General features: G+C 30.0%; 2 protein-coding genes across 2 annotated transcripts; one reads left to right on the top strand and one right to left on the bottom strand.

Annotated features, from left to right (window-relative positions):
* Positions 1–1,994: 1,994 nt before the first annotated feature.
* LOC114168316 (polyadenylate-binding protein RBP47B'-like) lies at positions 1,995–5,162 on the top strand. The gene is made up of 7 exons (XM_028053079.1): positions 1,995–2,650; positions 2,737–2,810; positions 3,175–3,305; positions 3,555–3,651; positions 4,357–4,518; positions 4,594–4,673; positions 4,825–5,162. The coding sequence occupies exons 1-7, from the start codon at positions 2,080–2,082 to the stop codon at positions 4,913–4,915; spliced, it is 1,206 nt and encodes a 401-aa protein (XP_027908880.1). The 5' UTR covers positions 1,995–2,079; the 3' UTR covers positions 4,916–5,162.
* Positions 5,163–7,908: 2,746 nt separating this feature from the next.
* LOC114168619 (aldehyde dehydrogenase family 3 member F1-like) lies at positions 7,909–11,227 on the bottom strand. Its single transcript, XM_028053505.1, has 9 exons — positions 10,678–11,227; positions 10,424–10,492; positions 10,227–10,323; positions 9,925–10,131; positions 9,507–9,736; positions 9,229–9,401; positions 8,686–8,776; positions 8,401–8,550; positions 7,909–8,314 (listed from the first exon to the last, which is right to left on the bottom strand). The coding sequence occupies exons 1-9, from the start codon at positions 10,873–10,875 to the stop codon at positions 8,048–8,050; spliced, it is 1,482 nt and encodes a 493-aa protein (XP_027909306.1). The 5' UTR covers positions 10,876–11,227; the 3' UTR covers positions 7,909–8,047.
* Between the last annotated feature and the right edge of the window lie 2,421 nt (positions 11,228–13,648).

Here is a 13,648-nt window from a genome sequence, read left to right as displayed (position 1 = left end):
TGGAAGTCTAATTCGAATATTGTTCATGTTTTTCTGTCAAAAATTGGTCGAAATTCTGTACCAAATTCGTGTTGTGGTTTCTTTTCTTTTGTAAGATTTAGTTATTATTTAAGAAATAATTTAAAATAGACAATTAATAAAAAGTAGTTAAATAATTTGAACAATATGTAAAAGGATGACAGGAGATTGCCTATCAATTTCTCATCTTGAAAATAGAAGAAGTTCATCCTTACTTTTATTTTTATACTCAAGTGAAAATTTTCTTTTATTTTCATCTATCGGTAACATATACATGTATAGTTGTATATGTAAGATACAGCAAATAGCTAGAGTACAAATAAATTTATAGATAAAACTCGATTATTTTATTATTAAAAATTTAATTATAAATGAAAAATTTAATTATTCGACTTTTATTTTTTAAAAACTATCTTCTCTGTAAAAAGTATTATGTATATTTTTTCTATTTATTTATATTTTCTTATCTCATTTTTTATCTCTTTGAAAATCATAGAATGTCATAAGAATTTTTGCTTAGAGTACAACCAATCTACCTTGTCCGATTTGTGATCAGATTTCTTTTCTTGAGTAATTTAAATTTTTGGCATGTGATATATATGTGTAATGTGGATTAAAAGAGTTCAAGATAAATATTTATTTGCTTATAGTCATTAGGATATGTTTAAATCATTAGATATGTTTAAATTATTGATCTGATTTTTTTATATATAAATAAAGTATCATGTGGGAGTTATACTACTAGAAATTTTCATATTACATGAGGTTTTTTTTACAAATTTTTTAAAAGAATTTGTAAAAAAGACTGTTTTCTATGATTTTTTAAGAGTTTTAGTTAGCAGATAATTCCTTCGTGGATAATCATTTCTCACAAAATTATAAAATTTGTAAAATTTTCCTACAAAATTTAACACAAAATATTTTGTAAGAAAATTGGTAGTAATTTCTTGTAAAAAAAATTTCACAACAAAATTTATAATTATTTCCTTCAAAAAAATGCTCAAAACAAAATTGACAAAAAAATAATATGAGTTTTTTTAGTAGTTTTAGAACTTTTGACACAAAAGGTTTAGTTAAAATTTTGTACCGAGGAAATGGAAGCTAGTTCTTTTCCTAAGTAATGTTTTGATTGAATAATCTAACAATAGGATGTTGTGATCGATGTCTGCATGGTAAGGATTGCAACATGTTGATTTGATTGGTATGACTGAATTTTAATTAAAATTGTGATTGAGAAATATAATTTTGAGAAGTTGGTATGACTTTGTGAATAATTGATTTTATCTTTGAGATTTATTTTTGTAAATCGGTTCTATTTGGATGTATCTTTGAACTAGATTGTAGTATTTTTAACATTGGGAAGGAAACAAATTGTACAAGTAGACGAATTGATGATATGATACATCAGTATAGTTTCTAAAATTGTGAAGACTTACAAGGCAAGCCAACCAGTTTTTGCCTAAAATATTATTGAGTTTCAAAAGAGCTTGAGAGGCTTTACTCACTAGACAAGCTTTTAAGAAAATCTCTTGAGGTCTTGTTCTAGTTTGATGTATTACAATGTAAATATGAGTCAAGTGGGTTGATGGACTTATATGCTTGAATATGATTTATTGTGACATAATTTTTTTGGGAAAAATAAATTCATCGATGAAATAAAAATTTTCAATGAATTTTATCGACAACAAATAAATTTGTTTACACGTTGCATGTTTTACTTATTTAAGACTTTTTATTTTTGAAAATGTTGACTGGCATGTTTAAAACGTTATAATTATTTCATTTAAAATTTATTTAAAAAACTATAATAAGAAGATAAACTTATTTTAGTAAATAATTTTTTTTTATAAAAACTTTAGATTTCATTTATTTTGAAACGAACAATATGACATGACGCACAGCCAGAATATGGGCTACTCTACAACCCTTGTTTAGCTGGGCTCTGCATAAGCCGGCCCATACCCATATCACAGTTTGAATTTTAAAGCAGCCTTAATCTCTGACCATCGGAAAAAAAACCCAAGGGAGGTTGAAGCATAATCAGCGGCGCGACGGTGGAAGATGGCGTCGGCGGCGATCGAGGAAGTGCGAACTCTTTGGATTGGCGATTTGCAGTACTGGGTGGAGGAGTCGTACCTCTCGCAGTGCTTCGCCCACAGTGGCGAAGTGGTTTCCATCAAAATCATTCGCAACAAGATGACGGGCCAGCCTGAGGGCTACGGCTTCGTGGAGTTCGTTTCTCACGCGGCGGCGGAGGCCTTTCTCCGCACCTACAACGGCACCCAAATGCCCGGTACGGAACAGACCTTCCGGCTTAATTGGGCCTCTTTCGGAGACTCTGGGCCCGACCATTCCATCTTCGTCGGCGATCTCGCCCCCGACGTCACCGACTTCCTCCTCCAGGAAACTTTCCGGGCCCATTATCCTTCTGTCAAAGGGGCTAAAGTTGTCACTGACCCCGCCACCGGCCGCTCCAAGGGCTATGGCTTTGTTAAGTTCACCGACGAGACGCAGAGGAACCGCGCCATGACTGAAATGAACGGCGTTTATTGCTCCACGCGCCCTATGCGTATCAGCGCCGCTACTCCTAAAAAGAACGCTTCTTTTCAAAACCAATATGCTCCACCTAAAGGTGAGTACTGCAGTACAAGCATACAACCCTTCGTTCCGTTCATAATTATAACTTAAAAACACGCTTAATTGTGGATTACTTTGCAGCAATGTATCAATTTCCTGCATATACTGCTCCAGTGAATACTGTTGCGCCAGAAAATGATGTGAATAATACCACTGTAAGTCGGATTCTCGTTGACCAATAATTTATGTGATGAGTACACCACACATTTTATCCGTGAAAGCGTATAGTGCTGTAACAGAAACTTCTAACATGTCCTTGAAAGTGAAATCCGTAGGTCTCATTATAGTCCAAAATTCTAAAAAATGTGAAACTTGAATAATAATATTATGATATGTTTGAGGATGAAAATATAATTTGTCGTTAAGTTTATGAGTTTGAATGAGACATCTGGTAATTTTAAGAAATTTCTTTAACTTTAGGGACGGACAAGATGGCATTACACACTTTCTAGAACAAAAATGGTTGATTACACTGTATGTGATTTATGGTACTCTTACTTATATCTGTTTGTATTGCAGATTTGTATTGGTAATTTGGATCTTAATGTGACAGAGGAGGAGCTTAAGCAAACCTTTATGCAATTTGGAGATATTGTGTCGGTCAAAATTTATGCGGGCAAAGGATATGGTTATGTTCAATTTGGAACTAGGTTTTGTTTTTTACCCTTAAACTTTAACATGTGAATCTTTATGGGGTTGCTCTAATATTTCGAAACTCAAAGGATAAATGATATGATTTTGACTGTTGCTACCCCTTTCCAAGGCAATAAGTTTCATGTGGCCTGATGTCATGTTACTCTGCATCTTATGAGGTCTTTCATCAATCTTAGTTTCTTCTCCTTCTGCTTTTTCTTGTTATTAATTAGCCTTTTAATCTCCTCCATGGCTATTGTCTGTAGAGCCTCTGCTGAAGATGCGATTCAGAGGATGCAGGGAAAGATAATAGGTCAACAAGTGATCCAAATTTCTTGGGCTAGTACCTTGACAGCTAGACAGGTGATTTTTCATTTGGAAATTATTCATGTTTTTGACAAAATAACTGTTTGTTTTGTCATGGTGACACTGGCCTGTGTTGTTTGTCATACATAATTCATTTTTATTTTAATTTAAAAAATCATGGCAATGTATACAACTTATTAAGTCTTCCGAAATTTCTATGTTTGTATTGAGGTCTTTCATCAGTAAGTTACTACAATTGCATATCCGACCCTTCCCCTCCCCATACTACTTTCATTCACCCAAGGAGAAAAAGATACGGACATTGTGATGATATGTGCTGAGACAAGGAAAGACAATGAGAAATATAAACATTGACTCAAAGCGGGGTGGTTTTGGTTGAAGTTAAAATGACACTGTATAATTTAGTGATAGCTGTAGCAGTTACATGTGAATTCTCTGTTTGTAGACTGAGAGCATGATTGAATTTCATTCAGTTAGGAAATTAAATTGAGTTGAGTTCAACTCAATTGGTGGCTTAGCTTTTTCTACTGGATCCCATACCTTAATGAGCTTTCATCACTCTGAAATATTTATAAAGTTTTACATTAATGATTTTGGGATTCTCTTGTTACAATAAGTATAAGATTATCTGATCTGCTCTATTAGTAACTTATATGTGGATTCATTTTTAGTGTTTGTTAGATTATCTGATCTGATCTCCGATTATGTTAGCTCTAACAAAAAAAGTTGAAACAATTCTAGGATGTACCCAGTGGCTGGGGCGCTCAGATGGATCCAAATCAATGGAGTGCCTATTATGGATATGGACAGGGTTACGAGGCATATGCTTATGGTGCTGCTCATGATCCCTCCTTGTATGCTTATGGTGCATACGCTGGTTATTCTGCACAATACCCTCAACAGGTAAATTTACATATAAATGTCACGGAAGAGAATGTTTTTGGGTTTTCTCATACATATTGGTTGCTTACTATTCAGGTTGAAGGTGGTCAAGACATGTCAGTATCTATACCTGTGGAGGAGTCGTATGATCCTCTGGCATTGCCTGATGTTGACAAGTAAGCTTCTTGCACCCCCTTCTCTCTTCCTTTTCATTTCAAAAACTATAAACACCTTAAAAAGAATATATATTTGCTTTCACAAAAAAGAAAAAACTGCATATATTTGGCTCAATATGTGTTTCTGACGGATCTTTGGTTGCTTTGCCAGATTGAATGCTGCATATCTTTCGACGCATGGAAGTTCCATTTTAGGACGGTCCCTTTGGCAGAGAACTTCGCAATCTTTACAGCAAGCATAGGATCTGTTTGTATTGCCTGGTCTTAAATTTTTTTTGTTTGTTTCAATGAGTGGAATAGCATGTTGATTAGATCGATGGTAGTATTTATGAGGTAATTCTGAATATCAGCATTTGGATTTTAGTTTAGGATGAGTTTTATTAGTGATTACTAATAAGGATATTGTGTCATGATTTTGGGAACTTGTTGTATTATAGGCTCTTTTCATCAATCTGCGCTTCATAAATTTGTATGCTTATTTTCTTTATATTTAATATTGTTTCTTAAATTTTGATATTTTTTGTTCGTACACATTACCGAGATGATCCTGCAAGTACCGAGATGTACAAATATGAAAACAAGATAATTTCTAAATTATATAATTTATAATTATTTTTTAGGATAAATAAAATTTTGGATATCAAATCTAAAAACTTATCTCACCGTACAATTTATAATTTTTTCTTATTTTTATATTATGTATTATGAAAGTTTTTTTATCAGTTAAAAATTTACTTCTTATCTGGCCTGTTCCTTTACAAAACTAAGAACAGCTACGATATATCTGTTTTACAAATTACAACTGTAGAAGATTATAATTGCATAATTGCCTCCTTCATTTATAGACAGACTAAAAAACATAGTTTAAGAGGAAGTGTTTAAGAAGAGATTAAAACGTTTTTGTAAAATAATTATATGGAATGCTAAATTTGAGATTAGAGTTTTTTTAAAACAATTACTCCATTCAAAAGTAAATATAACTTTCTTATTATAACCTATTTGCAGACATAATAAAAAAACAGTCTTATTTACCTCAGTTATACACGGTTGAACCGGTAGCTTTTGAACCAATCGTAAGCTTAAAAATTAAAAAAATACATACTTGAAGTCTTATAATTATTACTATATAATAATAATAATATAAATTTAGATTCTAATATCATAACATTTTTCATTTTGGTCAAGTTGGACTAAAAATAGATGGATTTCTGATATCATATTAAAAAAGTAGACTTTAAACTTAATTTAATCCTATAAAAATAATATGTAAGATAAAGTTTGTACTTCACTTATATATTACAAAATTATCTTATTTTTAATTAATTTTGGACTTTAAACACTTCAGTTTATTTGTTCCTTTAAAAGAATGTTCCTTTAAAAGAATGTTTATGTTTGTGAGTGCATAAGAAGAATAATGAAAATCAGGATAACCAGGATTTTTATTCCTTAATGAAGTATTTTCATTCTTAAAATATTATAACAATTAAATATTATTCATGACTCTAGTCGAATGTTTGCGAATATTTTTCCATATCTGACCATATTAATCGATTTTACCCATTTTAATTTATCCAACAATATTAGAATATGGTCTGTATATTTTCCAAAAATTCTAACTAACAAAAACACTATTTACAAACTAATAAAAGCATGTTTCTGATTCTTCTGAAACACTATTATTAGTTCTAATTCAAAGTTTCTATTTTTTTTTTTTAATTATCATTTCTCATATGACTCCTTTTATACTTCATTTCATCTCGTTTTTTCCATAATTTTGTTTTGCTTGTTAGATTTTATTTCCTTTATACTTATATTTTCTATTTGCCTAGCTCACACCTGAAGCAAGTATGGCAAAAGCAGTTTTGGATTATGAAAATACAATATCTGTGTGCTGGTAAACAAGAAAGTTGGTATATTTAATGACACTCACATCAAGTAGATTCAATCGTATAGGTGCAAAGACATTTATATAAAACAACACATTGCTAAAAAGAATTTTCCACCGCAATCGGTGTATTTTTCAACTACCATTATGCGATCACAATTCTCTGCCACTAGTTTGCGAGGTCCCAAACATTGAGTTTGAATGCTCATAAATACGGTTTTTTCTTGGATAGAATAATTAATACGATGGGTGAGTAGTATGTGAGAATAATTCAAATAGATATTTATTATTACACCATTCTGATTCTCATATTTTATTATTTCGTTTCATTTTAATCAAATCATGAAATAAGCACCAAGTAAACCAAAATTATTATTACTATCAAATAACCAAATTTATGAATGTCTAAATTGAATAATATAGTTGTTAAATTCAGAAAACCTAATAGATTGTAGTGAGATTTGTTTTGCTGACTAATGGTCACTACTATCATCTCTCTTTACATATATATTTTACTTCAGTGAATTAACATTTAAAAAAAGAAGTGATTCTTTTTTTTTCTTTTTCTTTTTGGTTATTTGTTGTTAAAAAGAAAGTATAATGTCACATTTTTTTCTGTCTCTCAAATCATTAAGTTTCTTCTATTTTTTCTTTCTGTTCCTGCCACATGTACTAACTTAAAATACAAGTACCATAAGTCTGAAAGGTGGGAAAAGCAGAAACCTTATCACCATATGATTGCTGAGACCCCTTAAGAAGACAAGCTTCATCTACTATAAATAATTAAAGATAGGAAAATATTTTTATTATTATTAAATTTTGACAATTTTCTCTTATAACTTTAAGTGATATTTTCTAAGTGACTTTTAATTTATTTTATTTTTTCATTTTTAATATTCTAAAACCACTTAAAAAATGACACATCATGTTATAAAAAAAAGTTATCAAAATTTAGTAGTCAAAATATTATTATCCACCAAATACATTACATGTTTGTTAAATCTAATAATAGAGAAAAATAACAATATTGTCAGAAATTAGCAGAAAGGGAAAAGTAAGAAAAATATCGTTTGATGATTACACTGGTCTCTTGAACAACTATACACATAAACTCTGTATAATAATAAAAATCCTTAAAATAAAACTTCAAAACAAAATGAACAATAACACATTCTTTATTATATATAAGTCATTAAAATAAAACTTCACTAATACTAATTTAACAACAATATAAAAAATATTTAATGTGAATTTTGTTCATAAACTAATGGAATTCAGTGACAATCAGATAAGGTCAAACAAAGCTGCATAAGAATTTAATACACAAATTGTGTTAACCACAAGTACGGATGATTAATTGCACAGAACATTTTTATTAGACTTTATAAGAAAACAAAAGGAAAACATTACACTTTTCTGGTTTTTTTACAAGAAACAAATGACAGTGTATTTTGTTTCTCATACTACCAAAGTAAGTAAGATGCTATAGCTACACATGATTTGCAAATAAGCGTTTTGATGATCTCTTTAAGCCCAGCATGACAAGGAGCATCCCCAGATAATCATAATTGTAACAGGTTTCAAGTAGTTGCAACTTATTTAGTGTCCATGGAGGATATCTAAACCAGAAATCTGTGAGGAAACTTCTTCTTACTATTGCCTTCTGGTGGCTAAATGTGTCAAAGGAGAACTTCCCATGGTACATGCCAAATCCACTTTCTCCCACTCCTCCAAATGGGAGAGAATCAGCTGCATACTGCACAAACAAAAATAAGAAGATTAATTAAACCATGAAAAAAAAAATCCAGTAGAATGATGGTAGATAGTGCAGTTAGTTAGTACTTGTAGTATTGCATCATTGAAAGTTATACTGCCAGATGATGTTTCAGATATCATTCTTCTCTCTAGGGTTTTGTTTTTGGTGAAGACATAAATGGCAAGAGGCTTAGGCCTACTCCTTATGAATCTAATACTGTCCTCAATCTTCTCTACCTGCAAATTAATGGCAGAAGAAAGAAAAGATAATGACATTGGGTAAGTTGGAAAATAGTTTTAGATTCAAGCATGTGGTGATAGTAACCAAAAGAGTTAAAATTTGGTTGGGAGGGTTGTGTGCATGAAGGTTACAGTAATTATTGGAAGCAATGGACCAAAAATCTCTTCTGACATAATTGCTGCGTCCAGTGGGGGATCCACCAAGATGGTTGGCTCAATAAATCTGCATGAATTCACAGGTAACATTTTTGGGCTAAGTAAATATGCAGTTTTTGATCTTCATGACGAATTAGTACTGTATTTTAATAAATGCAATACATCCATATATAAACTAAATGATCTATTCTAATTGTAGGAGAATGAGTAAGAATCTTTGATATTTTGTCTTATTAATTAAACTTATTGAAAATTACAATAAGTATGTCCAGAAAATAGATTAGAGAGTGTTTTAGGACTTTATTTCTAATTCTAAATTCTTGGTTAACTTCTACTTTCTTTATATAAAAGCATTGAACTGCTTATATTCCAAAAGTATTAAATGTATATAAATATAGTTTTTATAAAGTAACAGATAGATTTGTTAGAGAAATCTCCTAAGTAAACCCAACTTTATCAGAAATACAATTACTGTGGAAGAAAATCTAGCTGAGAAAGGAAAGAGTGAAAGTTAATTACAAGTTTTCTTGGTCCATTGAGCCACCATAAACCACTGATTCTTTGACCATTTTATCAGCAAGAAGATTGTTCAATCTAGAGAAGTGGTGTTTGTTAACTATCCTGGTGATAGTTTTGGAATGCTGAGGGTTCTCTCCAAACATTTTCTTGATCCAGAACTTCATCAGTTCCACCTAAAAGAAACAAGAATAAGCTACCACAAAACCCCTAACTAACATCATATATAAACGAGGAAACAGAGATCAGTGAACATGAAAAAGTTCAAGGGATGAATGTACCAGTTTTGAGCAATACATCTTTTCTACAAGAACATAATCAATGGCTATGCATGCTTGACCAGCACAAGCCCCAAATTTTCCCACAATAATTCTCTTCACAGTGGTCTCTATATCCCAGGAAGATGAAAGGGAGTCAACAACTGCAGGGCATTTTCCACCCAACTCCAAAGTCACTGGAGTCAAATTCTTCGCAGCAGCAGACATAACAATCCGCCCCACACGTGCACTTCCTGCCATTAGTTTTACAACAATTGAAGAAAACATTTTCTTCTGTTAAAAGAGACAGAACTAGTAAAATTTGTTTGTCTTCTTAGTTAAAATTGGTTTTGGTGCATGTTTTTTTTGAAAATGGTGACTCTGGTCCATAAAGTACAAAGACTCAGATTAATTTTGTCCAAAAAAAGAGTCACCCATTTACCTGTGAAGAAGATTTTGTCCCATCTTTGCTCCAGTAGTTGTTGGGTCTCTTGGGACCCTCCTTGGATCACCTTAATGGCTTTATTGTCCAAATAAGGGATGAGACTGGAAGCAAGCAGAGAAGAAGAAGCTGGAGACAACTCTGAAGGCTTTAAGATTGCCACGTTTCCCGCAGCTATTGCTCCAATAAGTGGCTCCAAGGATAGTCCTACGTTTGCATAAATCACCAGAATGAGCACACCACAAAAAAACTTCACATTTTGCTCATAAATGTTTCTGAGATTGGCTAAAAGTTTGACTCACCAAATGGGAAATTCCAAGACGAAATAATGAGGACAAGACCCAGTGGTTCTGAAACAATTTCTGCACTGGTGAGCAATGCTACTTGTGGCAATTCTGCCTATCAAAATGATCAATTTGGCGGCTAGTTACTTCATACGTATATGCTCACAGAGTCATATCTTCAAATATTTGGAAGGATGTACGAACATGTATCTTACCTTTCTGCCTGACATCCAAGCTTTCAAAGACTTCAGTGCCAGATTTAAGGTCTTGATCAAAGTCCCTATCTGCCACCAGAATGGTTTTTACTAGTAAGAAATTGTATATATATACAGGTGTAGTTTAACTTTAATCCAATCATACAAAATCAAATATCTAAACATCACATAAATATAGTAAACTTGTCTTATTTATATCAAACACCGAGAATAGCCTTTCAATACAATAGGAGAAGAAATATGTGAAAAGATACCTCGTCTCTGAAAGCTTCAAGTTGATGTTTCCCAAGATCGTGCATAAGGGCCTCCATGATATGTTCTTGTTTTTCCATGAGGAAGGAACGCAAGCCTTTGAGCTGAGATTCCCTCCAAGATTCTTGCTTAGTCTTTCCACTCTCATAATACTCCCTCATGTCATTCAGCTCTCTCTCTAAGCTTGACATGATCTCCATGGCCCTTTGGGCTGCAGCTGCTTAAGGTCTGAGCAACCGCTATTTATATTTGCTCAACTAACTCCATCACTTCAATATGGAAACTAGTTTGGGTTTCATAAAGAGGAAAGGGCCCTGTGCATTCTGTCATTCACATGTTTTTTGTCATAGACCAATCAAAGGCTTGCACACAGCATCGCTAGGATAATAATACCCTGCTACGTCCTGCTGCACTTAATTATCAAAGCTTCCATCTTTTTTCTACAGATGTGTAAAACACAGTAAATACCAAAACTAGCACACACCTGCCTCATCCTCTACGTTATGGAGTTTACTTAACTCTTTCAATCTGGAAATTTGTTAAATTCATAGCTCAAAAGTCTTCTTCTTCCACCCTAACCGACGTAGATAATTTATACATGAAAAGAATGTTCCTACCATCATTTGACAATTATTATAAAGTCTTTAACAAAATTTAACTTTTATACAGTAAAAGGTAATATTAGACGATGATAAAAAAAAACGTGATATCAAAATACCAGTGTTATAAATATATATATATATATATATATATATATATATATTATATACTAGTTTTTAAAAATTAAATTTTGATATTTTTTTATTACTTGAAACGATATTTTTTAAATAATTTTAAAATATAAATAAATAATTATTTTAAAAATACCACCTCAGAAAAAACGTCAAAATTTAGTTATTAATATATATATATATATATTCTCATCTAAAAAGTTTCTAAATATCTAATTATACCAAACCGCTGAATAATGGATATATAGCTGCTACCGTATATATGTGATAGTATGACTAGACGTTGTAATTTCTTAGGCCTAGTCAGACTTTAAATGTTAGAAAGATGGTTTAAATGACTTTTAAGCTCAATATTAAAAAATATTGTTCATGTGTGTCTTCATTAGTCTAAATACGTCTCTAGTGAATTAGTTATAATGGTATTATTATATAAATAGGAATTTTGTATTATTAGTTGTGATTAATATTTGACTTCAGAACTTGAATAAGAGTACACTGTAAGAGAAAAAAAAAAGGAACATAAATTATGGGTTATATCATATTATAGTGAATTATATCATAGTTTTGTAATTTAAAATTTTTTAATAATATTTCAACTCAATTACTGTTATTTCATTACAAGAAAACTTATAATATTGACCGATTTTAATGACTCATAATTATTATTAACTATAGTGACCAATTTATATACTAAATTACAAAACTAAAAATTATTGGTTATTAAAATAATTAATATTATGAATAAAAAATTATAATTGGTCACTAAATTAGTCTTCAAGATTAGCTCTCATAGTTTTGACTGCCAAAAGAAAATTGATCATTGAAGATTAGTTACCTAAATTATGGTTATTAAAATGAATTAGTTTTTAAATTAGTCTCTAATTAATTAGTGACCAATTTATTGATTAATTATAATTTTTTATGTATAATAGTAACTATTTTAGTAATCAATAATTTTTAATTTTGTAAATTGGTATCTAAAATAGTTATTATATTAACTAACTACTTTTTATTTTTAAAATCATTTTCTAATTAAAGATTTTCTTGTTGTGTTTGGTTGTAACTGTGTTTTGTTCTTACCTTCTATAGGTATTAAGATAATTTATGTAGAATTTGCTTAAAGAGTTGTTCTTAATATGATATAAGTTAAATTCTCTTACGTTTAATTTATGAGTAAATATTATTCTTATAAATAAATATTGATCTAATATATATAACTTAACTTTTTCCCACGTCATTTAGGAATTTATAAGTAGATATTGTCCCAAACTTATCATTGCATAACAAGTTTCATCACAAACAATATATATCTTAAAAATTATATTAATAAAAATATGAATAATTTGATTATTATTGTTTGTTATAAAAAACAAAAAAGTTAGACAGCATATGTGATTACGAAGGATAAAAAGAAATTATATGAGCAAAATATATATACGTAGAGACGGTAGTTATTTTATAAATTGTATACCTTATAATATGCATAAAAAATGAATTTTAATAACTTTATATGAGTATTTCACTTTAAAATTAATTTTAGTTTAAATATATTATTTTAAATTTCAAAATGATTAATAAGATGCACACACCTACTTGGTGGTTGATAAAAAGTGATTGTGATGTGCAGTTAATGAAAGGTGTTTAAGGTAGCATGTGGCGTTCATCATTCTCATCAACTCCTTCCTTCTCATCAGGGATCAAATTAGAAAATGATTTAAATACTATTTTAGTCTCTTGTCAATTTGGTCTTCATTTGATTTTAGTGTTTGATTATATTTTAATGTTTGTTAATTATTATTAATTTAATTTTTTCTGCCTTTTAAATAGTTAATAATACCTAGATGTAATATGTCATTTTGTAATTTCTTTTAATTTACTTTTAATATTTTTTAATTAAAAAAATTGTTCATGTTTTAAATTAGTATTGTGTCAACTGTAGATCCACAGTTTTGTTCTTTTTTTATAATTTAGTATCTATATTAATTTTTTTTTCAATTAAGTTGTTAAAATGAAATAATTTTGTTCTTTCCAAAATAAAACCAAATTTTACTTTTATATAAATTATAAATGTTACAAATGTTATACTACTATTTTTATAATAATTATTTTATTTAATAATTAAATTTAAAAATTATATTAAATTTATAATTAAATTTAATAATTTATAATTGAATTTTAAAAATAATTAATAAAAACATCAATTTTAATAAAAATAAAAACATAACATTTATATAAAATTAAA

Source organism: Vigna unguiculata, chromosome 11 (assembly GCF_004118075.2).
Source record: "Vigna unguiculata cultivar IT97K-499-35 chromosome 11, ASM411807v1, whole genome shotgun sequence".
Classification (NCBI taxonomy): domain Eukaryota; kingdom Viridiplantae; phylum Streptophyta; class Magnoliopsida; order Fabales; family Fabaceae; genus Vigna; species Vigna unguiculata.
Note: the sequence above shows the minus strand (reverse complement) of the source record. Positions and strands in the feature narration are given on the sequence as shown.

What these genes read in the sequence shown, in the direction of transcription:
- LOC114168316 (XM_028053079.1), top strand. Translation starts at nt 2,080, where the DNA reads ATGGCGTCGGCGGCGATCGAGGAAGTGCGAACTCTTTGGATTGGCGAT. An exon ending in GTACCTTGACAGCTAGACAG is followed by an intron (nt 3,652 to 4,356) that starts GTGATTTTTCAT and finishes AAACAATTCTAG; the next exon opens with GATGTACCCAGTGGCTGGGG. An exon ending in GCATTGCCTGATGTTGACAA is followed by an intron (nt 4,674 to 4,824) that starts GTAAGCTTCTTG and finishes TTGCTTTGCCAG; the next exon opens with ATTGAATGCTGCATATCTTT.
- LOC114168619 (XM_028053505.1), bottom strand. Translation starts at nt 10,875, where the DNA reads ATGGAGATCATGTCAAGCTTAGAGAGAGAGCTGAATGACATGAGGGAG. An exon ending in GTCTTGGAATTTCCCATTTG is followed by an intron (nt 10,132 to 10,226) that starts GTGAGTCAAACT and finishes ATGCAAACGTAG; the next exon opens with GACTATCCTTGGAGCCACTT. An exon ending in CATTGCTTCCAATAATTACT is followed by an intron (nt 8,551 to 8,685) that starts GTAACCTTCATG and finishes ATTAATTTGCAG; the next exon opens with GTAGAGAAGATTGAGGACAG.